The 25,792-nt window shown below is 37.1% G+C and overlaps 1 protein-coding gene across 2 annotated transcripts in view; it reads left to right on the forward strand.

The window, feature by feature from the left end:
* The window catches only part of col27a1b (collagen, type XXVII, alpha 1b), a 114,999-nt gene that overhangs the window by 81,615 nt on the left and 7,592 nt on the right, over window positions 1–25,792 (forward strand). For both annotated transcript variants that reach the window (XM_030143547.1, XM_030143548.1), the window contains exons 33-57: window positions 769–822; window positions 912–965; window positions 3,198–3,251; window positions 3,477–3,530; window positions 7,434–7,541; window positions 7,640–7,693; window positions 7,959–8,066; window positions 8,158–8,211; window positions 10,159–10,212; window positions 11,199–11,255; window positions 11,351–11,404; window positions 12,745–12,798; window positions 14,681–14,734; window positions 14,865–14,918; window positions 16,741–16,848; window positions 16,938–17,045; window positions 18,468–18,575; window positions 18,652–18,705; window positions 21,597–21,659; window positions 21,814–21,867; window positions 21,969–22,004; window positions 22,548–22,565; window positions 22,709–22,744; window positions 25,017–25,043; window positions 25,137–25,202. In XM_030143547.1, coding sequence (XP_029999407.1) covers window positions 769–822; window positions 912–965; window positions 3,198–3,251; window positions 3,477–3,530; window positions 7,434–7,541; window positions 7,640–7,693; window positions 7,959–8,066; window positions 8,158–8,211; window positions 10,159–10,212; window positions 11,199–11,255; window positions 11,351–11,404; window positions 12,745–12,798; window positions 14,681–14,734; window positions 14,865–14,918; window positions 16,741–16,848; window positions 16,938–17,045; window positions 18,468–18,575; window positions 18,652–18,705; window positions 21,597–21,659; window positions 21,814–21,867; window positions 21,969–22,004; window positions 22,548–22,565; window positions 22,709–22,744; window positions 25,017–25,043; window positions 25,137–25,202 — 1,545 coding nt within the window. The remainder of the gene's footprint in view (window positions 1–768; window positions 823–911; window positions 966–3,197; window positions 3,252–3,476; window positions 3,531–7,433; window positions 7,542–7,639; window positions 7,694–7,958; window positions 8,067–8,157; window positions 8,212–10,158; window positions 10,213–11,198; window positions 11,256–11,350; window positions 11,405–12,744; window positions 12,799–14,680; window positions 14,735–14,864; window positions 14,919–16,740; window positions 16,849–16,937; window positions 17,046–18,467; window positions 18,576–18,651; window positions 18,706–21,596; window positions 21,660–21,813; window positions 21,868–21,968; window positions 22,005–22,547; window positions 22,566–22,708; window positions 22,745–25,016; window positions 25,044–25,136; window positions 25,203–25,792) is intronic.

Genomic DNA, 25,792 nt, shown 5'->3' on the forward strand with positions numbered 1-25,792 from the left:
TCTGCCAGAAGGAAGTGCACTGTGCCAATTATTTTATTTTATTTTATTTTTTTAAATGTAACTTGGCTAAGTCAGTTTAGTGCGTGTATTAGTACTTTTTGAACATTTTGAGGACAATTTCAAAAATACCGCGATAATAATGATAACCGTGATAATTTTGGTCACAATAACCGTGATATGAAATTTTCATATCGTTACATCCCTACCCTTGATCCATGCGGTGCAATTACAAATGATTTTAGTGAATGCAGAATCTATTAAGCAGGATACACACAGACATCTTACTATCTATAACATCTCCTGTCACCTACAATGCACCCATTTCATGCTGTTGCATAAAAACTCTCAATTTCCACTCCAACACCTTTTAGTCAGTGCCTCCCGAAGCCCATATCCAGGTCAAAAAGCCTTGAACAACCTAATCTTCTTTCTCACATTCTGCCCAAGTCTTGCAGACAAAAGGCAGATAAAAACTGAGTCTGAGACAATTTGATTTACACCATCTCCTTCCTGGAGAGGCAGCTTTATTGTAGCCTGAATGTGTCTCTATAACAGTAGAGCTGCCTCGATCACTTAGAGAAGTTTTGGCTTGGTGTTTTGAAAGCTCTTAGGCCTGCAGATTAACTTATCTCCACAAATCCACACATTCTGTCTGGTTCTTATTTCTTTTCACATTTGTCCTCCTCCACTGTCACTTTCAGGGGTGTATGTCCAAGACTAGAGACTACACTTAACCTTTTTATTGATGCCTCTGCTTTGTCGCCTCAGGGACCACCAGGGCCAACAGGAACAATTGGGCCTCTAGGGGAGATGGGATTGAGGGTGAGTTTGATCACACGGTTGGTTTAAGAAATCCCTACTGACTTTTTTTATTACCGTTGAAAACTGAAAGCTGTCACTGTTTCTGACAGGGGCCACCAGGGAAAGCTGGAGAGAGAGGACTGCCTGGTGAACCTGGAGAGAAGGTGACGATGACGATTTGGCGGGAGATTTGAAAAACACATAAATGCAGGCTTTAGAAAAACTTGATCAGCTTGACACCCAAGAGACAGATAATGGACCCAAATGGTCACAACATAAAACACATCATGACATAACCACATTTATTCATACTGTATTTTTAAACTAATAAAGATGAAACTTAAATAGATTTTATTAAATACATCAGCACCAATTTGACCACATCAGCTGCATGTGTTAGGTCAGGGGTGTCAGACTCATTTTGTTCAGGGGCCACATTCAGGCAAGTTTAACCCCAAGTGGGCTGGACCAGTAAAATACTAACAAATGATATATAAACTAGAAGCACTCGGAAAGCGCAGACCTCCGCCAAGGCTGATCAGTGCCCCCCCCCCCGTGGGCCCCCCCACGCCAAGGAGGTTATGTTTTTGCCAGGGTTTGTTTGTCTGTCTGTCTGTCTGTTTGTCTGTCCGTTAGTGTGCAACATAACTCAAAAAGTTATGGACAGATTTTGATGAAATTTTCTGGTCTGCACCCCCCCCGTGGGCCCCCCCACCCCCGATCACCACCAAAATTTAATCATTTCTTCCTTATCCCATTTCCAACAAACCCTGAAAATTTCATCAAAATCTGTCCATAACTTTTGAGTTATGTTGCACACTAATGGACAGACAAACAGACAAACAAACAAACCCTGGCAAAAACATAACCTCCTTGGCGGAGGTAAAAGTAAGAACTCCAAACTTTCTTCTATATTTTAGGGTGAAAAAGGCAAAAAATTAAATTAGGAAAATGTTTACATCTACGAACAATCCTTTAAAACAATATGAACTAGAAGCACTCGGAGAGCGCAGACCTCCGCCAAGGCTGATCAGTGGCCCCCCCTGTGGGCCCCCCCACCCCCGATCACCACCAAAATTTAATCATTTCTTCCTTATCCCATTTCCAACAAACCCTGAAAATTTCATCCAAATCTGTCCATAACTTTTTGAGTTATGTTGCACACTAACGGACAGACAAACAAACAGACACAGACAGACAGACAAACAAACCCTGGCAAAAACATAATCTCCTTGGCGGAGGTAATAATATAAACAACCTGAAATTTCTTCGGAAAAATAGGTGCAATTTTAACAATATTATGCCTCAGTTTATCATTTACACATGTGCATTACGACTTACAGATCGCAGTGGATCTACAAATACACAAAACGTTTAATAACAGACAATGTTGTAAAATTGCACTTCTTAAGACATTTCACGTTGTTCATACTGTATTTCTTCAGGTTATTCATGTTTTTAGAGAAATTATAGTGTGTTTTAGTGTAAATACAGTAAAATTACAAGAAAATGTGTACATTTACAAGGAGAAAAATTGGGAGTTGTCATTATTTACAGGTTATTATGATTGTATTTTACAGGTCTGAGCCACTTGAGATTGGTCTGAATGTAAAACCTGAAATAAAATGATTGTTAATATGTCAGTTTTGGATTTCACAAATTCCACCCATGGGCCAGACTAGATCCTTTGGCGGGCCGGATTTGGCCCCCGGGCCGCATGTTTGACTCCCCTGTGTTAGGTGTTGTGTTATGTTTCACACCACTTCATATCACATTTAGCCTGAAACAAGAGAAACAAATAACTTCTTGATTCACCAGTGAAGAAGAAAGGTAGATGAAAAAATCAAGTGGCTAAAATATGCACATTAGTTGTAATTTTGACATTAAATTATTATGCAGGAAAATACATTGAAAGCAATCAAAGACGTACTTAAGGATATATTGCACTTGAATATCATGGAGTGTGCTGGTAGCAATCTGATAAGATATTTCAAATAAGAATTTTAAATTCTCTTGTTGGATTTTAACTGGAATTGTAAGGAATGAATGAAAAATGTAGATTTATCTGATTTAGCAAAGAAAAATTCGAAAAATAAACCTCTTTTAAAACTTCAAGTATAGATTAAGTTTATGAGATGCACTTGAATGTACCATGAAGTTCCTGTTGCAGAGGTGAAAAGATAGAGTTAAACCTAAAGACCGAAACACAGCAGATACTCTGGCTATTTTCTTAGAAACGTATACTTTTCCAGTTGGGGAAGGAGTAAAATCAGGTCCTAAGTTTGGAGAGGCAGCATTACAGGATGTTCTTAACATCACAACACCGTATCAGAAACAAATTTGTAAATCAAAAGATGCAACTCATCCTCTATTGTATGTTTTTTTTTCTCTGAAAGGGTGATATTGGTCCACCTGGATACAATGGCGAGCAGGGTTTCATTGGCCAAAGAGTAAGTAGTTGACGTCTTTGTCGTCTTTGTAAAGTCTAATTGAGTTAAAATGGCTTTTTTTATCACTTGCAGCCCAGAGCAAATCAAGTGGTAAATTACTTTTCACACTGTATTCTCTGCGTGACTTTGCCAATGTTTTGCTTGCTGTGCATCTGTTTTTACCTCCTGTGATTACTGTCTTTGTAAATGCATAAAACATGACATTGTTTGTGATCGGTTTATCAGGGTGAGCCAGGCATTGATGGGGAGGCAGGGCCAAGTGGACCTGACGGAGCAAAGGTAAGTATGAAAAATAGAGATTGTCACCATATTAAGAACAGAGGGTTTTATATTATCCAGGCCCACAGCAAATGGAAAAAATGTTAATCCGAGACTTTGGCCAGTATGTAAATGCTGTCAACAAGTTTAGCAATAATTTATTCTAACCTGAAGTGGTTTGTCTGTGAACCCCGTGAACTCTTGCAATTCACTGTAGCAGCTTATTGTAATTAGAGCAAAGGGAATATTGTTTGTGAAATATTGGCCTTTGTGCCTGTTGGAGCTGCATTATGTTGATGCTTAGTGAAAACAGATAGGCAGGCTATTTTAAGAGCTCTACTGTCTGGCAAGTATTGTGACAGGAAAAAAAAATAAATGGAAAGCACAAAAAGCCTGCCTATTCAGCAAAGCCAAACTGCTGTAAATATGGCTGACAGATCCACAAACTGCCTTTGGCTTAGAGAAAGGAGACAAAATCTGAGGAGGATTAGAACAGAGTGGACCTGAGAGTCTGTAGAGCTCTGCGATGTACATGACACGCTGTAAACAGGAGAGTGAACTACTCTGAAGGTTTCTTGGCCACCGTGAAACACTTGGATAGAAAACAGCAGCCCGGTGGGATTTGCAACTTGTGCTATTAGCTTTTTTAGGGATAAAAATGTGTTAGATTTTATGTGTTTGTCACTGTCCATTTTCCTGAGACATGATATTTAGAAAATGATCAGAGGATGCATTACAAAGTACTTCTGTTTAAATATACTGAATAATGTATCAGCGAGGGGATGCAAACCCTGGATGCAGCCCATCTGTCATCAATGGCACAGTCACAAAGGCACATGAACAAAAATGTGCAAAAAATTCCCAGAGATAGACCCAGATAAACCATTAGCTATCACCATTTTCCTACTGTTTATCTGGGTCTGGTCAGGAGCCTAAACAGGGATGCTGAGACCTCATTGTCACCATGGGAACGCCTCCAGCTCCAGGCAATCTGAAAGATATAATCCAATCTCTAGTCTCAGTTGGATATGCTTCAAACACCTCAGCATGGATGTATCCAGGAAGTATCCTGACCAAATGCCCAAACTGCCTCATTTGACTCCTCTTGATGTAGAGGAGCTTTACTCCGAGCTCCTCCTGGATGACCAACCTCAGCGCATTGTCTCTATGTCAGACCGAGTAACACCAAACTGTAGACACATTAAACCTAAAGAACTTTAACCTCCTAAGACCAGGCTATGAGTTTTCTGTCCATATTTGTGGACAAGAGTTTCACAACGTTATACCCAAAAAAAAAGAAAAGAAAACTGTCCACCACAAAGGACATGCCATGAAAATTTTAAAAACTGCATCTGAAAAAACTGTTGCATCATGATGTTTCCAATACAGGGTTGGGAAGCAAAATTTACAATGAACATTTAGTTGTTTTTTCTCAGCAGGCACTACATCAATTGCTTTGAAACCACACATATATTGATGTCAGAATCAAACCTAACACTATTATCCATACCTTTTCAGAAACTTTTGCCCATATGAGTAATCAGGAAAGCAAACGTCAAAGAGTGTGTGATTTGCTGAATGCACTCGTCACACCAAAGGAGATTTCAAAAATAGTTGGAGTGTCCATAAAGACTGTTTATAATGGAAAGAAGAGAATGACTATGAGCAAAACTATTACGAGACAGTCTGGAAGATACTATTAAAGAAGAATGGGAGAAGTTGTCACCCGAATATTTGAGGAACACTTGCGCAAGTTTCAGGAAGCGTGTGAAGGCAGTTATTGAGAAAGGAGGACCCATAGAATAAAAACATTTTCTATTATGTCAATTTTCTTGTGGCAAATAAATTCTCATGACTTTCAATAAACTAATTGGTCATACACTGTCTTTCAACCCCTGCCTCAAAATATTGTAAATTTTGCTTCCCCACCCTGTATAGGCACTTATTTCATAAAAAACAAAAAAGCTTGTACTTTGCTGACATTTCCTGGGTCTCCGGAGGATAAAAGGAGTTTGATGACTTTGACAAAACAACAGTACTCATTGAGTTTTCCACAGCCCATTTCTGTGTAGTTCCTCTTTCACAATAAAAGCCTAGTTAACAAAGTAGTGAAATGACTTTTAATTTGAATGTTAGTTGTTTTAACAGTATAGCTTTATGAAACACTGGCTCTTCAGATGCCATTTTCATTCATATTTAAGATTGATGCGTGACAAAAAAAACAGGGTTCCAGACATTACCTCAGTCAATGTGCGCACCAGGTTTTAAAAAAGGCTGATGTGAGTTACAATGATCTGTTAAACATACACATGGGCCCGAACAAAAACAATAATCTGTTGACTCTCGGTGCTCAAGGGAAGCATTTAAATGATGACTTATGGTCTTAACATATTTATAATAAAAGAAAAAACATGTAAAGGTGGAATGAGTGACCCCTGTAAATAATGCTCCTTGTTGCTGATACATGGTTATATATCATCGCTGTCATTCAGAAACCTCGTAAGTCCATTTTGGTCTTTTTTTTTTGGTCCTTAAAATGATTCTACTGGTCAGTGTTCACATTGGCCTGACGGCTTTAGAATTACATAACCAATGAGAAGTGTTGAAAATGGCTTGTGACTACCGAATATACATTGTTTCTCCAGTTTCTTGAAAAATAACTGTTTTAGAGATAAGAGGTTTCCACAGCAATAATATAATGTATGATTGATATATGATATATTATTGTAGCTCTCGGTGTGTTTTTTTTCCAATTTACAGTAACAGGATTGTGTACGAATATCATTTTTTTCAGTGTACAGAAAAAAGCGAGAGAAATTTGCCAATAACTGTGGTTAGGATTGGAGCGGTTCTCTCCATTTTTAAAGAAATCGTGCCTGTTTATTAGGCGGAATTGTGAGACATAAATCAGGTTGCCTTCTTGCCGTAGTATTTAAGGCTATTTTAAGGTGTCGTGACCGATAATGCGATTAAAATAAACCATTTTCAATTGCAGTTGTACTGTAGAAAGTACCAGGAAATTCTTTATATTTACACATGCTTATTTTACATATATGTACCTTGTAGCGCCTTTTTTTTTGCTCACTAGTTGATTCATTTCTATTTTTTATGTAGCTTACTTGTCTGTCTACAAAGTTTGTTCACAGTTTTGATAAATTTAGATTTTTGACCATTTTTTTTAATATATAAAATTGCCTTTACTTATAATCGGCTGTATTTTAATGGCTCATAGCATGGAAATGGTTGTAGATATCAATATAGTTCCTATTGAGCACTGACAGGAAGTCATATATGGACTTTGATTTAATTAGTTGAGTATTCCTCCAGTGAAAGTACCACCCACTGCTATTGTGAGATTGATCTTCTGCATCAAGACCACAGGACTCTAACATAGCGGCAGAACCTGACAACCTCGCAAATTCACCTTATTGATTCTTGATAGAACATGCCGGTGAGATACAGGGCCATTGGTCGTGTTTTTATTTTAATAAATTGGACTCGAAGATTCCTTGTAGCCTGTAGCTTGCAGTTGGAAATTTTGAGAGAATAATGGGGAAAAGGAACCAAAACAATACAGTCAGGTTACAAAACAACTGGATTGAATTAACATTTAGAAAAGGGTTAGAATGGCTTTCTTTGTAGTGTTCTTAGAATACGAACGTTGGGCAACATTTTAAGGCATTGTAATTTCTCTTTCAACCCAGATATATTTCAGAATTATAGTCTGCCCCATTTCACTGGTTTTTAGAGAACATTTTTATGTTTTTTTTGTGTATTTCTGACTGAACAGTGGAAGTACCTCAGCTGTAAATGTTAAAAGTGTAGTTCAGTGTGTGAGTTAGATAAGACCGAATCATATAATAAAGTCCAGGATTCGAACTGCATGATGGCTTTAGTTTTCATTGGACTTGCTTCTCTTCCCAGGGTGAAAAAGGGGATGCTGGTGCTGAGGGCGCTGAAGGAGACAGGGGTGAAATTGGACTAAAAGGAAAGGAAGGACCCCTCGGGCCTCCTGGACTTGTGGGTGTAAGGGTGAGTGCTTTTGCAGCCAACTCCAAATTTCACTGATTTCCCATGAAAAGACAGCTCTTTTTGTCCAATTACAAATGCTTTCGATTTTCTTTTACAAGGGTCAGGAGGGGAAACCTGGTAAAATCGGTGAGAGAGGAAAAGCAGGAGAAAAGGTTTGTCAGTTCTCTGGCTCGGGGCAAAAATCCACCTGCTATCTTTACGGTTTACTTTCTTTTAGTAGTTGTCAAATAGCTCCACCTTAATGGAAAACAAAGGGAGAAGTCTGCAACCTCCACAATCATAACACTGAGGGGTTTCCAAATAGACTTTCAATATGAGATGTTTAAACAGTGAAACAACCAGTGTTAGTGCAGAGTGGTTGGTTTCTTTACACTTAAAGTGCATGTGAATATCTGAGCATTCTTGGTGTCTCTCCAGGGGAGCAAGGGTCACCAAGGTCACCTGGGGCAGTCTGGATTGCCTGGTGAGAGGGGAGAGCCGGGGTTTGTCGGACAGAAGGGAGCAAGAGGAACGATCGGGCCAGCGGTAAGACGTTCACATAAGGACCAGGGATTGATTTACTGAACCTTGGTAGATGTGGGCTTCAGTAAATAGATATATTTATGTATTTCTGAAGGGCGCTCCAGGGAAAATGGGCCAACAAGGAGATCCAGGCATACCAGGATATGAGGTAACAAACTCCCTCTGTAAGGGCTGTGAAAGAAATCAGTTCACTGGAGGATGTTATGAAAGACAGAACTCTAGATCTGAGAGTTTAGGTTGGTGCTAATGTACCATTCAGGACGCAAACTGCCTTTAAATAACAACATAGAAAAGAAACACAAATGTCACCGGATGTTGATGATGTAAAAGACTATTATTGCCAACTTATGTAGATCACCCTGTCTCTGAATATGGTTTAATGTCAGATCACATTTGTCTCATTTAATCTGATCAGATTCATGTTAGCTAAGGGACTTAATGCTAATGTTACTGCATAACTATCTTCATAATAACTTAAAGTTCGACAGCAGTTCATTAGTGAACGATGACAGATAGCCCCATCTGTTGACACTCAAATTGTTTTTCTTCCTCTTTGGTTTTTAATGCATTTTTAATTGGATCCAAAATATTGCATTACCACCCACCACTGGACTGGGGGAAAAAATTCCTAGGTGTCCTGTCTAAACTAAATTAGTAGTAGTAGTTGTTTATTCGGTTGTTAATTACTTTAAACAACAAATAAAAACAACATATCCATTGCTCCATATACAATGTGACCGACAGGGTTTAGGCTGAAGTAAAGACTTATTTTGCCTAACCCTATTTACAATTAACACAATGTTTCCACAGGAAAACAAACAAACAATTAATTACAGATGTTCTGTTGTGGCTTTTGGATTGTTTTTACCTCCACCAGGAGGTATTGTGATCGCTATGCTTTGTGTGTTTGTTTGTTTGCGTGTTTGTTAGTTTGTTAGCAGGATAACTCAAAAAGTTATGGATGGATTTTCATGAAATTTTCAGGAAATGTTGATACTGGCACAAGGAAGAAATTCTGAAATTTTGGTGGTGATGGGGGGGGGCAGAACTGTCTTGGTAGAGGTCTGCGCTCTGAGTGCTTTTCTTGGTTTTTTTTTTTTGTTGTTTTTGGAGGATTTTGCATTTTGTTTGATTGGTTCCGGCTACAGTTTGGTGATTATGAAACCATTCAAATGCCCTTAAACCGTTATTAATTCATAAATATTAAAGTGAATGTATGTATATTTTATCATTTTACATTGACATGTATGTGTTGTATTGTCATTTCCAGTCATTTTCATGTTCTCTGTCATCTCAGTTTATTTACTTGTTGATGTTTTGCTCTTTAGGTGGAAAAAAATCCTAGTGTATTGAGTTCTCTTTTCTCTCCAGTGCATAGTAATTTTTCATTTTCTTGTTTATAAAGGTCAGGCCAAATTACTATCATCTACCTTTTCACTTATCCTCCCTCCTATATAGTTTTGGAGTTCACAGGTTTCTTTGTCGGTCTTTAAATACACCCAGGTGTGTACTAAATATTAACGCACAGGATGGAAATGTGATTGATTTTTCCCCCAGCTCTTAAAGCAGACCACTAGAGGTCAGGAAGTACCTAGACAGTTATTTTTGTTTTGCTACAGAGGCCAAAAAAGCCCAAATCTAGCAAAGCCTTAAAGAAGCAATAGCAGAAAAAGAGGGTAGTCGATCTAACATTGGTGACATGGATGGATAGAGTTAAGTGTTTTTTGCAAACGTTTTTCCTGGTACACAAAAAGTGAAAATGGCAATATTGCTGCCCTGCACCTGTGTATGCATGTCCTATTTTCAGGATCAGACAACAGGTGAAAAATCGACCCCCCACACATTTAAGAATATAATCAAATTCTTGACACATAACCACGACTTGACTGATGAATCTCTAAACTGCTTTTTCCACTTTTAAAGAAGATGAATCGATGGCTGATGACACTTGCAAGTTTTCTCCTCCTCTGTGTTTACTTTGATTTCATGTGTTTTTCGACATTATGGAGGTAATATATCACATAGCAAAGTGGAGTAAAGTGGTGAAATTACAGCTCTGAAATGAGACTCAGCCATAATCCCACTCTTGTCACAGGGTCACACGGGACCACAGGGCCCACTGGGACCTCCTGGGCCAAAAGGTGAAAAGGTATTTTCCCAGAGTTATTTGTTGCGTCTAATAGCTGTCTGCATGTTGATTGTATCTAATGAGCTCTGGGGACATGTCATGCTGCACATAGTCTTTGGTCATTTATTTTTGATGCATTGGGACTTTCACTGTGCTCCTAATTAGTGCCTCATCTTTCTTTCTTGTTGGCCTCACAATTCTGCGAAACTCATTCCTAATTTGATCAATGATATGAACCAAGACACATCCAATTAACTCTGCACTGTCAAATGTATATAATTAGCCAAGCACCTGGACTCTTCTGCTTTGCGCTTTGGAGCCGTATTAGTACAATAATTTGTGTTTATTTGACAGGATCCGTACACAGCACAACACACTGCACCACAGTTAATTTGCATTTTTTTAGTGTTTGGGCAGGAGCCATCTGGATGTGGCTATTTGTTATTTTTGTTTGCCAATATCCTCCAAATAATGGCCGTGCTTCCTCGCTAATTAAATCAATATCATACTATCTCATGGGTCACTGCCAAATGATAAAAAAATGTGTGATTGTAATTTGAGAGGCACAGGTAACCCTGGCACAAAAGCAGGATGCAGATGAAAACAGAACTGATTGCGCGGTAAAATATACTGCATTTTTTTTCATATAAGTGACAGTTTTTTTTTTCTGCCCATAATATGTACCGTTTCATGAGCTGTTCCCTCATTTAATTCAATTGACATATGTAGTGCACATGACTATTAAAATCACGCACACATATCCATGGTTATTGTTTAATGAATCCCATAAACAGCTTGAGACTAACATTGGCTCCACTTCTGTGAAATGGGATCATTGTGGGTAATAGTGCATATAATGATTTACCATTCGTATAAAGAGTGCAGGCAATGTGTGTCTGTTGTTGTGCTCTTTCAAATAAAACATGCATTGATTTCACACAGACCATTGGGTTTGAGGGGAAATCCACCAACTGCATTAGTTTTTGTTTCTTTATTGCTTTGTTTAGGGTGAACAGGGGGAGGACAGCAAAGTAGAGGGTCCATCCGGTCCCCAAGGTGTCCAAGTGAGTTCTTGTTTTTTTGTTTTGTTTTGGGGTTTTTTAAATTAGTGGAGTATTATTATTGATGGTTTAATTTATTTGGTCCCATGTCAACCCAGGGTACTCCTGGAGCTAGAGGAGAGCGAGGAGAACCTGGTGACCCTGGTTACATTGTAAGTGAAATTAACTTCTCATGAACTATAGCAGTGGTTCTCTACATTTTTTAACTGATTTATTCACAGAACTCAATGGCATTAACGCAAGTAACTGTTATTGTGTTGCTAAACTCTGCTCATATGCACTGTTAAAAAAAAAAAAAAAAAAGAAGTAAAAATTATATTATTCCGGCAGCAGGGGTGCCGGAAAAATACTGTTAAATAACAGAAAATAACCATCTCATAAAAATATGGTAATTTTCCGTAATTAAAATAGTTTTTTGCCCTAACTTTACATGAGATTTTGCATATTTTTTGGACTTTTTAATGTTTAATAAAGAATATTTATATGTAGTAAAACAATCAAATTACCAATAAATAAATAAATAAATAAAAATAATTTTCAGTGAGACTAAGTTGTACAATCCACTGATAAAAACTGTATTTGGACAGTGTATCAGTGCTTATACATGTTATACATTCACAAAAATACATTTATTCAACATTTTTGTTGTGAAACCTCCCATAATTACACAAGATATTTGTCAATTAACAAACAAGTCTTGTTAAACTTACAGAACAAATACTTCTTTTACGGTTAATTGTCAATAATTTTACCTCGTTTCATTATTTTATTTTTTTTTACAGTATTAAACTTTAAATCAACAGTTTAATCTTGTAAATAGAAAATAAATATTTGTGAAACTGCGATACATTTGCAAATGTATTTTAACTGTATTTTTCTGTGAAAAAAAAAATCTTTTAAAAAATGGAAATTTTATGGTCATTCATAGTTACAGTTTTTTCATGTTATTTTACATTTGACATGTAAAATCAGTCTATTTTTGTTTTTTCATTGATATTTTCCTGTATCTTAAAAATACAGGAAAAATCTGTAAAATAAATGTTAAAAATTCTGTGAATTACAGATTTTTTTTACAGTGTAGACTGTATTTAACACAAATGACTAAAAATGCTATTATGATTAGCTGTATATCAATTTCAGGATAACCATTTTTGTCATGTATCTCATAAGCATTTAATCTGCTATGCCAACTAGTTTGTATGTACTCTCAAATTCTACATAGTCTAAATATTTCAGTATTTCTGCCATATAACTAGTTGTTGCATGTATACTAAAGAGCTCCCTGACCTCAGTTTGTTATTTAGTTGTTTTCCTTCTATATAAATGGATGCAGATTTACTGTATATTACATTTTTTTTTATCAAGGACCCCCAGGCAACTGTAGAAGTGCCCCCTGGGGTACAAGTACATATAATTAGGAATCACTGAGCTATGATATCAGTCACAGGTTTGATTTTCTGTACATTAATATGCAGACAATGACATTTTTCAGGGTCAAATAGGAGTTGATGGAGAGAGAGGTATGGCAGGTGCCCCAGGGCTTCCTGTAAGTATCTCAGTTTTATACTGAAATTCAGCTGTATAAACACTATTTATTTATTGTATATTTAAGTAGATATATTCACTTTTCACTCGTTGCCTATTAGCATATATATTAGTAGCAGATTAACTCTTTCGTATTCATCATAAAGCACTCCATCATTTGAATGTTCTACCACTAATAGTTTTCCCTCTATACCTCCAAATTACTGCTTATTGATGGCAAGTAGGTAGATTTTTGCACATGAATTATGAGCTTATTTATGGCTCAGTCTACTTTAATAGCACTCCATAAAAATGATCTGCTTTTATGCATCAGAACACAAAAAATAAGTGCAAGTCTTTCAAGTCTTTTCAAGTCAGAATATAGAGTGAGAGATCGGAGAGTAATTTGGACACTATTAACCCAAGTAGTTTTGTATTTTGTTGCTTCACAAACCAAATTTATTGAGTATCATCAAAGGGGAAAGGCTGTTGTTTTAGTTTTATTTATTTGAAAGGGGACAGTGCATATTGACCAGCATATCAATGTAAATATACCAGAATTAGCCATCATTTAGAATAGTAGGTTTTTAATATCATAAAAATGTACAACAACTTTCATATTTTCTATCCATAAGCAGTAATCAGTAGGTTATTGAGACAAATTGCCTTTGTCCTTGTTACTGACTTTGTGGGAAAATATTAGCAAAAAAAAAAGTTTAAAAATCACCTTCAGAATGGCTAATGAAGAGCCAATTCTACTATTAGTGATGGGGATGAGACTGCCTATGTCAAGAACAAGTCTTTGAGGAAACAAGACCGAGTTGAGACCAAGACCATAAAAACAAGTCAGTTTTCATAACCATGATTTAATATCACCCCAGTTAATAACACTGGGTTACAAAAAAAAATGTTTTTTGCAAGTTGTCTAGGTTTTTTCAACTGAATTAGGACCATTTTGCACCGCTAAATCCAAAAATGACATCTGTTTTTCTCAATCAGGTCAGGGTTTTTTTTGCTAATTTGATTTTGAAAAATTTGATCTTCTCACAAAATATAATAATTAATACCAAAATAAGATTGGTAAGCACACTTTATGAAACTTGTGACTTGATTCCTGTTAAGTACAATGGTGTATTCACCGCAGATGTAGCAGAATACGTCAGGCTTATTTTTGCAAGATCTTCTAGTCGAAGCCATTTCATTCACCTGTAATATTAAAAAAAACATTAATCATAAATTGGCAAAAGTCAAATCTTCATAACTCGTTTATTGCAAGAAATATGAAAGAATTTTGTATCATATGATGTGAAAATGCCCATAAATGTAAGCAAAAATGTTAAAAAGCCAATATGTAGCATAGTTCAGAAAGTTGACCTGATTGAGCAAAATTAATGTGATTTTTGGATTCAGCACACCAAAATTATCCTAAATCAGCTCAAAAAACTTAAACAATAAATTTGTTGTTGACCAGTGTAATCAACAGTTAGGCCTACAGACTAAGCTTAGACTGGGAATTGTTTAAAGGAGCAACTGATACACTCTTCTCTACTTAACCTCTTCATATGGACTTTTTACTATCATTCCTTATGTGTTTTTTTTTTTATTTTAATTTATTTGTAATGATGAATAATTGGATTTTTAATTAACATGAACATTAAAAAAATTCTGCTCTGAAATTACGAGTCTTTCTCCTCCCACTGTTGTTCGAGACCAAGTCAAGACCGAGTCCTTGAAGGGTCAAGTCCAAGACGAGACCAAGAAAGCAGAAAATGGTCTCGAGTACTACAACACTATCTACTATTATATTCAAATAAGCAATTAGTGAATGGTGAATATGTGTATCTTAATAAAAGTGTTTTTTACAAGTCTGTATGATTCAAGTCAAACAGTCATGATCATTTCAGGGACACGCCGGGCCAAAAGGTCAACCAGGGCTGAAAGGATCCAAAGGTGATCAAGTAAGGACATAAGTAATAGTGCAATTGGTCTTGTCAAACAATAGGACAAATAATGCAATGCAATACCGGATGGTGTTTTCTGTCATGTAACTGTGTTGGAGCTGTGGAACATGAACTCTTTGTCCTCCAGGGTCAGAAAGGAAAATCAGGGGCGAGAGGTGCATCCGGATCCAAAGGACCAACTGTAAGTCAGAGACATTTTTTCCTCAATATTTGATAAGAATAACATTAGGGATTGCTAGTTTTCACCATATCGTAAAATCATTTTTGTGATCCTGATTGTCAAAAAGGGGATGACATAGTGACGCAGTAGATAGCACTGTCATTCCACCGCGATAAAGTCCTGGGTTTGATCCCAGCGTAGGCCAAAATGGATCATGATTAGCCAGACTTCCTCCCACCATCCAAAAAACATGCACTAGTAGGTTGAATGGTCAGGTTGAATCGCCTGTAGGTGTGAATGTGAGAGTGGATGGTTGTCCTGTGAAGAGCTGATGTATCCCACTGTGAGCCGGTGATATCTGGGACAGGCTTCAGCACCCTGCGACACGCTTGAAAATTAGTTTGGAAAATGAATGAATGAATGATTCTCTTAAAGGAAAATATCATGGCATATTCATGGTTTTACTTTTATTACTCATAAGGTCTGTTTAAGACCCAATGGTTTATTGTTGTGTATGAGACCTGAGTTGTGTCGTTTTTGCTCTTATGGTGTTAGTCTGATCTTAAATTGTTCTTAACTGCTTTTACTGGAATTGTATTTATTTAGAATTGTTTTTATTTATTTTATAGAATTTATATTTACCGTGCTCTTACTCAAGTATTGTTGTGGTGTCATAAAAGCACTTTGATCAAAAGCACTAAATAAATCTGCTGTTGTTGTTGTTGCTCCTCTTCTTTTTTTCCTTCTTCTTTTTCTCCTTCTCCTTCTTCTTCTCCTTCTCCTTCTTCTTCTTCTTCTCCTTCTTCTCCTTCTCCTTCTTCTCCTCCTCCTTCTTCTCCTCCTGCTTCTCCTCCTCCTTCTCCTTCTCCTTCTCCTTCTGCTTCTCCTTCTTCTTCTCCTCTTCCTCCTTCTCCTCCTTCTTCTCCTCCTTCTTCTCCTTCTTCGTCTTCTTTTCCTTCTTCTTCTTCTTCTTCATTATGCAGATCCCACTGTCACACCGTTGCATGAAAGTATATTTATGTTTGGTGGTGGTGAGAAGTTGTTGGCATGGATTGGCATCTGTGTTTCCATCTGTCTGCCCCAGGGCATCTGTGGCTGTAGATGTAGTTGACCACCACCAGTGTGTGACTGGAGAGTGAATAAGTAGTGGATTCAGTGGAAGTACTTTGGGTTTGGACTAAAGAAAAGCCCTGTATAAATCCAGTCTTTTATTATTATTATTATTATTTATTATTTATTATTGCTTATATTATCACAAGACATAACCAGTTAATGACTTGTACTGACCGTACCATAAAATGCGCACTAGAAAAAATCAAAATCTCACCAAGTGTATTTTTCTCATTTCTAGTCAAAATATCTCATCACGCTTAAAATAAGACACAATCACCTAAAGAGTAACTTTTCAGTGAGATGTAAGAACTTATTTTTAGACAATAGATTTTGAAAGTCTTATTTCAAGAAGTCTTACCAAGATAATTTTCACTTGTTTCATTGGCAGATTTTTTTTTGCTTGAATTAAGCAAAAAAAAAAAAAATCTTGAATTAAGCAAAAAAAAAAAATTGCCAATGGAACAAGTGAAAATTATCTTGTTAAGATTTCTTGAAGTAAGATTTTCAAGATCTGTTGTCTAAAAATAAGTTCTTATATCTCACTGAAAAGTTACTCTTTAGGTGATTATGTCTTATTTTAAGTGGGATGAGATATTTTGAATAGAAGTGAGAAAAATACACTTAGTAAGATTTGGATTTTTGCAGTGTACTGTATACACATTCTTGAAAACAAACAGCCCTGGAGTATAATGACAACAAGTACACAAACAAAACATCTTTCTCTTGTAAGGGTCCAGAGGGTCCTCCAGGCCCTCGGGGAGTTGTGGGTAGAGAGGGACTCGAGGGTCCGTCTGGAACTGATGGAGTCGCCGGCAGAGATGGGAGTAAAGGCGTCAAGGTGAGGACTCAATCAGCTGATCATATTTTGTTACACAAATCAAATAGCATCAAGCAGTTTATTGTTCACTGTTGATCCTCTGAGGTCAGGGGGAGCAAGGAGATGATGGGGACGTGGGTCTACCTGGCAAACCTGGGCACTGGGGCAAAACTGGTGTGACTGGACTTCCTGGAAGCCAAGGCTCATTTGGCCCAAAGGTGAGACTGAGGAAAGAATTAGAACTGAAAGGTGTGTGTTTTACAGACAAAAAACTCTATGTTCAAGTATGTTATGAGACTTATCATGCAGTAAATCAAAATGGGAGCAAATTTTACAGCCAGTATAAAGAGAAAAAGCCCAACTCAGCTTTAAAACTAATATGCCACCCTTGGCATTGTCACACTGTTTTTATATTGGAAATAGTTCCTGATCCAAAGTCCTGTACAGTCTTTACCATCTCTCTAAAGACCTCTTATGCACTGCAGTCATTTTTGCATGTTGACGTTGCAAAATATTAATGAGCTGGCACCGTCTTGATTTGGACGGCCTTGTCAGTATTAGAAAGTTTATAGAAAATGTCTGTATGCGTAAGTTTCACAGACATAAAGAGGCTTTATTTTTGGACATGTGCAATTAGATATGGTTGAGAAATAAAGTAGTATTTATATTTTGTTTTATATTGGTGACAGATACTTACTGAACTTCAGAAAGAGTTTTATATGAGATTAACAGTAGCTACATTCTGCTGCAGTTGTCACTTGAATAAAGGTGTATTAAAGAACTGCAAAGGGAAAACAGTCATCTGAAATAGAGGTCATCCAGGTTCAGCTTGTGGCAGTGCACCTCCTGCTCTGAGGTGGACAGTATTAAAAGACAAAATAATGGAAGGGCACTGAGGGACCCTGGCCCGGTTACTGCACAACACGCAGTACTTTTACGTCAGCTTGGTCTGTATTAATGCATTTTTAAGCTTGTAACTTTTGCTGCATTTAGACCTAGCATGTACACTATAATGCTTGAACCTCCTGAAAATGGACAACAGAGGGTTTTAGACACAATAATGCAGACGCCTGCATTCATTGTCTGATCTGTTTTATCAGTTACTGCATAGATTTTCATGCAGTACTTTCTGGAATAATACAAAATGTCACCCACAGATGTAATCAAGACAGCATGTTTCTCTCCATGCATGCACACTGTAACACCTCTAAGACTGAGACTCAGCTTTATTGTCATTCAGTCAATGGACATGATAGAACGAAATATATAACTACCCAGGTCTCTGTGTTTGTATAAAAAAAAAACAGATGAAATATTAAATAAAATGTATAAAAGCTAAAAAGAAGGACCATAAAATATGCTAAAATAATATAAAATAAACCTCTGAATATGAACCATATTGCACAATATACAGCAAAAGTAACAGTTAAAGGTGGCAGTGCTTGTAAGCAGCAACATGAGTAGCAGCAACAGTTTAATCGGTGGAAATAAAGTGACAGTAGTGACTTTAGCAGCGTCATGACCTGTTATTAAGGTGCAATAGTATTGGTAAGTTAGTGTTGGTCAATGGAATATAAGGAAATACACTTAACATGGACTAGTTAGAAGCTAGTGCTACTCATTGTGTGTTTGTTTTTCAGGGTGAACGGGGTCTCCCTGGCCAGTCTGGTCCTACAGGCCACAGAGGCGCCATTGGAGGGACTGGACTGCCAGGAAAACAAGGCGATCAGGGACCCAAAGGACAACCAGTGAGCACAGATCGGTCTAACAACTTAAACTGTAAAATGGCTCTACACGACAGCTTACTTTATTTCTTTACATCAGGGAGATGCTGGTGAACAAGGATTTCCAGGGGTCTTGGGTCTCTTTGGACCACAGGTAGGCCCCGATAACATCTGTCATCCATCAACACCCATGTGATCATAGGACATACAGTCAGACTAGTTTCTATGTCAGGATAGACTTTTTAATTTCAAACTTATGAAAACAGACACTAAAAGCTTTATATGGGTTGAACTCAACTTGAGGTTGTTGAGTTTCTCTGGAGATACATCAGATTATATTGTCTTTTGACAGATTAGGCCTAAAACTCATAGGTATTACTGTAACATGCCCCACAATGTCACCTCTGTGCTTCAAGTCTGCTCTACTTGCAGTACTGCTGCTGTATAGATCATTACCAGCTGAGGAAACAGAGACAGCTTTACTAGACTCTCACCTCTTAATTTAAAACCAGACGTGTTCTACTGTACATTTTCCTACAATGGAAACTGATGACATATGTTATGTAGAGAGTGTACAACTTGATTATAGCCTATTATTCACTAAAGAAGACATTTGAAAACCCTAAAACTGTTTGAATATCTCTATTCCTGAACTTAATATTGAACATATAGTATATTACTGATGTTTGTTACATGACTTTAGAATCAGTTTGAGTAAAGGTTTAACTCTGCATGTAGATCCGGCTTATAGATGTGGTCCATGACCTTGTCTTACTGTGGACCAATCAGTATGGAGTTTTGTCATCAGATCTGATCCGTAGAGGACATTCTGCGTTGTTTACTGGTTAGTGGAATGGTCAGCGTTAAATCAAGTCAACCAGAGTGTCATCAGCTGCCTTCCAGCCAATCAGAGCAGTGTAGAATGAGTGTCTCTGGCTGATTCTAGCCTTGGAGCCAGACACATCTGCCTGAGGCAGATCAGTCTGGCACTGGTCCCGTTCAAACTGATTTCCACTCGGCGTAGATCCAGATGAGGCAATCACAACTGCTTATCTGCTGTGGAGCAGGTCCAGTGTGGTTTGATACAATGACAGGCTGCCACCTGAGATTCTTCTAGTCAAGCACTGGTTTTTGTCTGTTGGAAAACAAGGAGACCATAGGAGGAGTCCTTGAACACAACATGAACCACAGGCAGCCACGCTCCAGTATAAGAGCTGATATTATGTGCCGTCTATAAGTGAAAGACATACATGTAATTTCCTATGACCTCCATGTTCTGAATAGACTTTCTCTCCTAGGTTGTTATACTTTCTTTGGAACACACTAATTAAAAGATAATCTTTGTCAAGATCTGCTCTGCCAGAACTGTATTGACACTCAGTGTATTCCAACTCTAATGTTTGTTTGTTTTTAAATGGCTACATTTAAAGCCTTAATTAGTAAGAAAAGCTTGTTCCTACATTTCCTTTAAATGAATTTATCAACTGGCTCCATGTCTCATGTGTTGTAGGTCTGCGTACGACACTGGTCTGCACCCACTGAAAAACACCCCATGGAGATCAAAAATGATCTGAGGGATCCCAGACTAATGTCATTTGAAAGTGCAGAATCTAGGCTTGTCCATTATATGACCAACCTTTTCACCTGAGACACTGTCTAATGTAATGAGGAACCAAGCTGTATCTAAAGTGATGACAACAAAAACAAACTTCATATGAGTTAAGAACATCTGATCATGAAAAACAGTGATAAAAACTGGTTATCTGAAGGTCATTTAGAGGACTATTATATTAAATTTCATGGGTTGGAAGGTGCAGTTGGTTTAATAATTGTTCCCAGAGCTGTGTCTTGTTGAAGGCCTTTTTTGTGGTTTTATGAGTGAACAGGCTAAGATGTAAAACAAAGAATTGCAGACTTTGTTGTAAAAGGACAGGGTGCTTTAATTCAAATGAATGAAATGTACAATTCTGAACATTATTCTTAATGCAGTCTCCTGCAATGTGCAGCTGAAACCTGTTTCTCATAACAAGAACCACAAGCAACACTGGATCCCACTGATTAATTAACTCTTTGTGGTTGTATGTAGTACAAACTCAAGTTTGGACTCCCTCTGAGAATTTTATGTTTCCTGTTTCTTTCATTTCTCAAAGTTTGATCTAAGGTCTTTTCCCACAACTTGATGGAGACTTACAAGGTGGATCTAATTATACCTTTGCATATATGTTTTCAGATAGCTCCTAGTGGCTGTAAGAGGAATTGCAACAAAGGTTTTTCTACAGTGACTTATGCAACTGATCCATAATGGTTTCCGAATGAATGCGAAGCCATTTTTCAGTGTAGAAAATCCTACTGGTTATCCTAACAAACGTCAAAGAATGCTTAACGCTGCTCCTTGCAAAAGCTGTCCATACTTGTATTAAAGCTATAAATTAAAAGATCTAAGAATAACAAGGTCTATATTATATATTTTGTTGAGATATTTACTTACATTATATCAAATATTTCTGATAATGTTAAAATCAAGGGAAAACACTCATATAGACAGACAACACTCAATGAAAGATGAGTCTTACAGTATAAGTAACACCTTTGTCTCAGTTTTATTATTATTTATATACATTCTATTTTGTACACATTAATCCACTAGTGAGTTATTGATATATCTCATTATCAGCCTTACTAACTGTACTAACCAGTTTCTTATGCAAGCCCAAGCTATGTGCCATGTCACATATTATTAAATACTGACTTACAATTAGATAACGTGACTCATATAACATTAAATATACATTTAACATGAATATTACTTCCTTTTTTTTTTTTTTTTTTTTTTTATAATGAAATGGTATACCGTAAATATAAAACAGTATAGAGAATGTGATAATGTGTTTTTTTTCCTGTAAATATGATTTCTGCCAGTCACATTTAATAGATTTGAAGAAATGACAGAAAATTTGGTGAAAGCTGCAACTCAAACGAGATCATTTGTTGACAGAAATAACATACTGTGTGTTAAAAGAGAACAAACTGCTACTATGTTTCCAGGGACCACCAGGAGACACTGGCCCAACAGGGATACAGGGACCAAAAGGACCACGTGGTTTGATGGTGAGATGAAGATGAATGAGATCGGAGTCTTAGTACAGTATATCATCTAAAGCCGGCGCACTGAACTCGCCCACGCTGCACACTTGAAACAGCGCTTCATGAGATGCTCCATCATATATGTGTCCTCAGTCGCTAGCATGTCTTTGTCTTCCAGGGTATGGAGGGAGCTCTGGGCCCCGTTGGCATCATCGGCCCCAGCGGTCATCCTGTACGTTCCTCATATCTCATCTTGTCTGTCAGGCTTCATGTTAGTTGGTCCTGCTTCCTGGCAGTGATGGAATGATCCTGTGTCTTCTCTCTCTCCATCAGGGACCCCAGGGTGACAAAGGAAGTCGGGGGGAGACGGTGCGTGGTGCTGTTTTGATGAATCCTTTTCTGTCTGTACTGTGAGCACAGAATAGGATACTTAGTATGGAGACAGCACACCACTCAGCCTCCTTTGCCCTCAGCACTTTTCATTTCCTATTGTGCTCCACTGTTTGTTGTTACACTCACAGTGACACTTAGCTGCTGTGGAATTCCTGTCAGGGTGATAAATGTTGGCTGCATGCTCATCTCAAGCTTTTTAAGAGGTTTGTTGGCTTCTCATATACAGCCATAATTCAGATGCTCCCTCCTAAAATGCCAACATTCATGTATGGGCTTGCTGTGTGGAAATAGGATTTTGTGTGTGAAAATGAGATTTGTGCGTATAGGTTTTCAAAGAAGCACAAGGGCAATTCAACATGCAGTAGAAAAAGATTGTCTATTGAATGGCGAGCACAAAGACGGCAGTATACTATACATGATGGAATAATAGCTGCTCTGCTCCCAGAATCATTCTATTATTTTGAGATTGTCCACTTATAAATATTGATTTCCCCTTTTTTTTGGTCTTATCTTCAACAGGGGCTGCAAGGACCGAGGGTAAGTCATTTCTCAACTTTGTAGCTTAATCATTATTTGTTACCCAGATCTGTGGGGAATAAATGAATTAACTGCTTAATCATCCTTTGTAAAGGCCAAATTACAAATGATTTAAAGTCTAATGTGGTGATGCAATTTTTCAGGGATCCCCTGGCCCTCGTGGACCACCTGGACCACCAGTAAGTTCTTCATCCTGAACAGTTGCAGGAAAAAAAATATTTGACCACCCCTTGTTTTCTTCAATGTCTTGTTCATTCTAATGCCTATTACAACTAAAGGTACATTTGTTTGGACAAATATAACGATAACAATAAAAATAGCTCATAAGAGTTTAATTTCAGAGCTGATATCTAGACATTTTCCATGTTTTCTTGATAATAACCAAAATCACTTCAGTTCTTAGATAAATAGCTATGGCATTGTACTGACAAAAACAGTGCTTTTAGGCATTCCATGTTTTCTTTTCTGTCTGTTCTAGTCACATGATACACACAGGAGTTAGTACTTGATTGCATAACCATTGTTCTTGATGACTTTTGATGGTTGTATAATTTTTTCCGCGACTGTATAGTCTCATAAGGTCCTCATTAGTTCTCAAAAGTTTTTAACAAGTAAGAAAAATATTTTATGGCCTAGTAGTACCTTTAGACATCTATTTTCCACAGCTTTTTAAGGAATATACATTGTATTTCATGCACATATAGTCGCACTCATTACCAGGGTTCCACGGGGTCTTACAAAGTCTTGAATTTACAAATTTGCATTTAATACCTTTAAAAAAAGTCTTTAAATGGTATTAAATTTGATATGGTAGGTCTTAAGTTATGTTGGCATAAATTTGCTTGTCGTATTGTGTTTAAATGTGTCTCTTAAATGTCCAAACTGCAAAGAAAGTAACATTAGTCGACTCAGTTCCACCTGTTCCAACCTGACAATTTATATTGAAATTAGGAACATATCTCTAACTTTGCAGCCCCGGGTGAGAAATGACTTGGAATGATGGGAATCAAGACATTGGAGTAAATGCATACATTTTCCTAAATTCTAGGAGTCACAAGTTTTTGCCAGTATGGCCATTAAATAGGCATTAAATACCATTCTAAATAGTTTTAAAAAGGTTTTAAAAAGTCTTGAATTTAACTTGTAGAAACCTGTAGGAACCCTGCATTACATTCTCAGTCGACTGTAGGTTTTGTAACAATACAAGCTGTTGTTTAGATATAGGCTGTGGTGGATTCACTCACATGTGAAGGCCCCAGGGCTGCATGTTTTGGTGAAAAAGTAGTACATTTTTGTGGACCATATCCTCTTGAGATCCAGCAATGCATTTTTGTAGGAGACAAGAGTTTCACAGATTTACTTTTTTTTTTAAAAAGCATTAAAAGGTTGTATCTAAAAAAAGTGTTGCATCATGCTGTTTCCAGTCAAGTCAATTATTAAATGTAAAAAGCCAAAACTTTTACTTCCTCAGGTCTCAGGAGGATATAGCAGTCTCAGTCTATTTGGTTTAGCTATAAAGGAAGATGAACGGATGTCTGTTTTAATATACCCCAATATACAAACATTAACTAATAGAAAAAATACAATTGATTTTCATAGTACCGTTTTTTTACACAGTAACTGTTTTTCCTGTCACTGGATATCAAACACCATTAGATCCATTCTTTAAATGGCAGCTTTTGTGATTATATAATTGAACAGTCTTGCCCTAACAGACTCCTGCTTGCAGAAGATCAATAACCTACTTACCTAGTTGGATCGAGGCAGAATTGTACAGTCTTTGTTATAAAAGGACTGATTACAGCAGTTTTAATACTCAAACAAAAAAACTCAAAGGAAAAGTTATTTATTATATACCTTCTTCTACTAATGTGCAACTGAAAGTTTCTAAACCAGAACCATAAACTTCAGAGGAAACACTGTATCTGATTAATTTTCCATCTTAAGCAGAACAATCTGTAGTTTAACTCCCTCTGAGAATTTATCTTTCATTTCTCAAAGTTTCATCGAAGTTCTTTCCGCCACAGTTTGTGAAGATTTATAAGTTGGATGTAATTACACCTGTGGGCAAATGTGAGTTGCATCAAAACTGTTTTTCCCATTTGAATCCCACAGTCCCATTAAAAATGGAAATGTAAAAAAAAAAAAAAAAAAATCAACTGTGAATGCAGCATCTGGTCTGCTGCAAAAAGAAAAAGAAAAGTTCTAAATATTTCACACTTGAGTTAATCTGAGCACACCATGTGATATTTAGATAATGTAACATGTAGATGATCTACATTTGTTGTTTCCTTTGAATTCATGCCTCATTTGTTTATTCTTGTTTGTGTCTCCTCACATTAACGTCTGCCTCCGACGGTGCAGATCAGAATAAGAAACATGAACATGCTGATTTTCTGTCGTTAGAATGCAGTATAGACTTTAATCCAAGGCTGTTCCTTTACTTTCCAGGGTCTGTCCACTTCTGCCCTTTCACTTGTGAGTATGGTGCTTTCTGTTCTTTCACAAACCAAAGCTAAAGTTACTATTGTGACCATTCTCTGAGTTGCTTTTTGTCATTTTTTACCGTAGAAGAACGAAGCTCTCGGTGCTGCCTTTCAAATCATCATGGACTCCCGTGCTGCACTGAAGCCAGAGGTCAGTTTTACAGCAAATTATGTCTTGAAAAGAATCTCTATGATTGTTGGTTGTCTTCAGAGTTAATACAGATTTGACTCTATTTATTCATTTTTCGAGTGTAACTGAAGGATTTTGAAATTTTTGAACTTGCATGTATTTTGTAAATGCTCGAAATGAATAATAAATTAATAAATGAATGAATAAATTTAACCCATAAAGACCCAAACATCCACCATCAACCAAAACCATCTACTAGTGTAAACTGTTCAATACCTGTTGATCCACTAATCCTATCAATACATGTGAATAATTGGTGTAAAATACAGTTTGTCATCTTTTCATGGTCATCAGATATGACCCATTTGGATGTTCAGAGGCTCCATATTGAACGTGGAAACACCGTCATCTTCTACAACATTGATTCACCAGTAAAACCCATGGAGTTGGATCAATGACAGTGGATGGACACACTGGGTTTATGTTCAATTATTGATAGATTTGACTGAAAAAGGCACTTTTTCTTCAGTTTTCTCTGTTTTTGATGTAATAACCCCCCACTTTACTTTGAGCTTTTATGAACATCTACATGATTAGTAAATTAAATGTAA

Source organism: Sphaeramia orbicularis, chromosome 9 (genome assembly GCF_902148855.1).
Source record: "Sphaeramia orbicularis chromosome 9, fSphaOr1.1, whole genome shotgun sequence".
Classification (NCBI taxonomy): Eukaryota; Metazoa; Chordata; class Actinopteri; order Kurtiformes; family Apogonidae; genus Sphaeramia; species Sphaeramia orbicularis.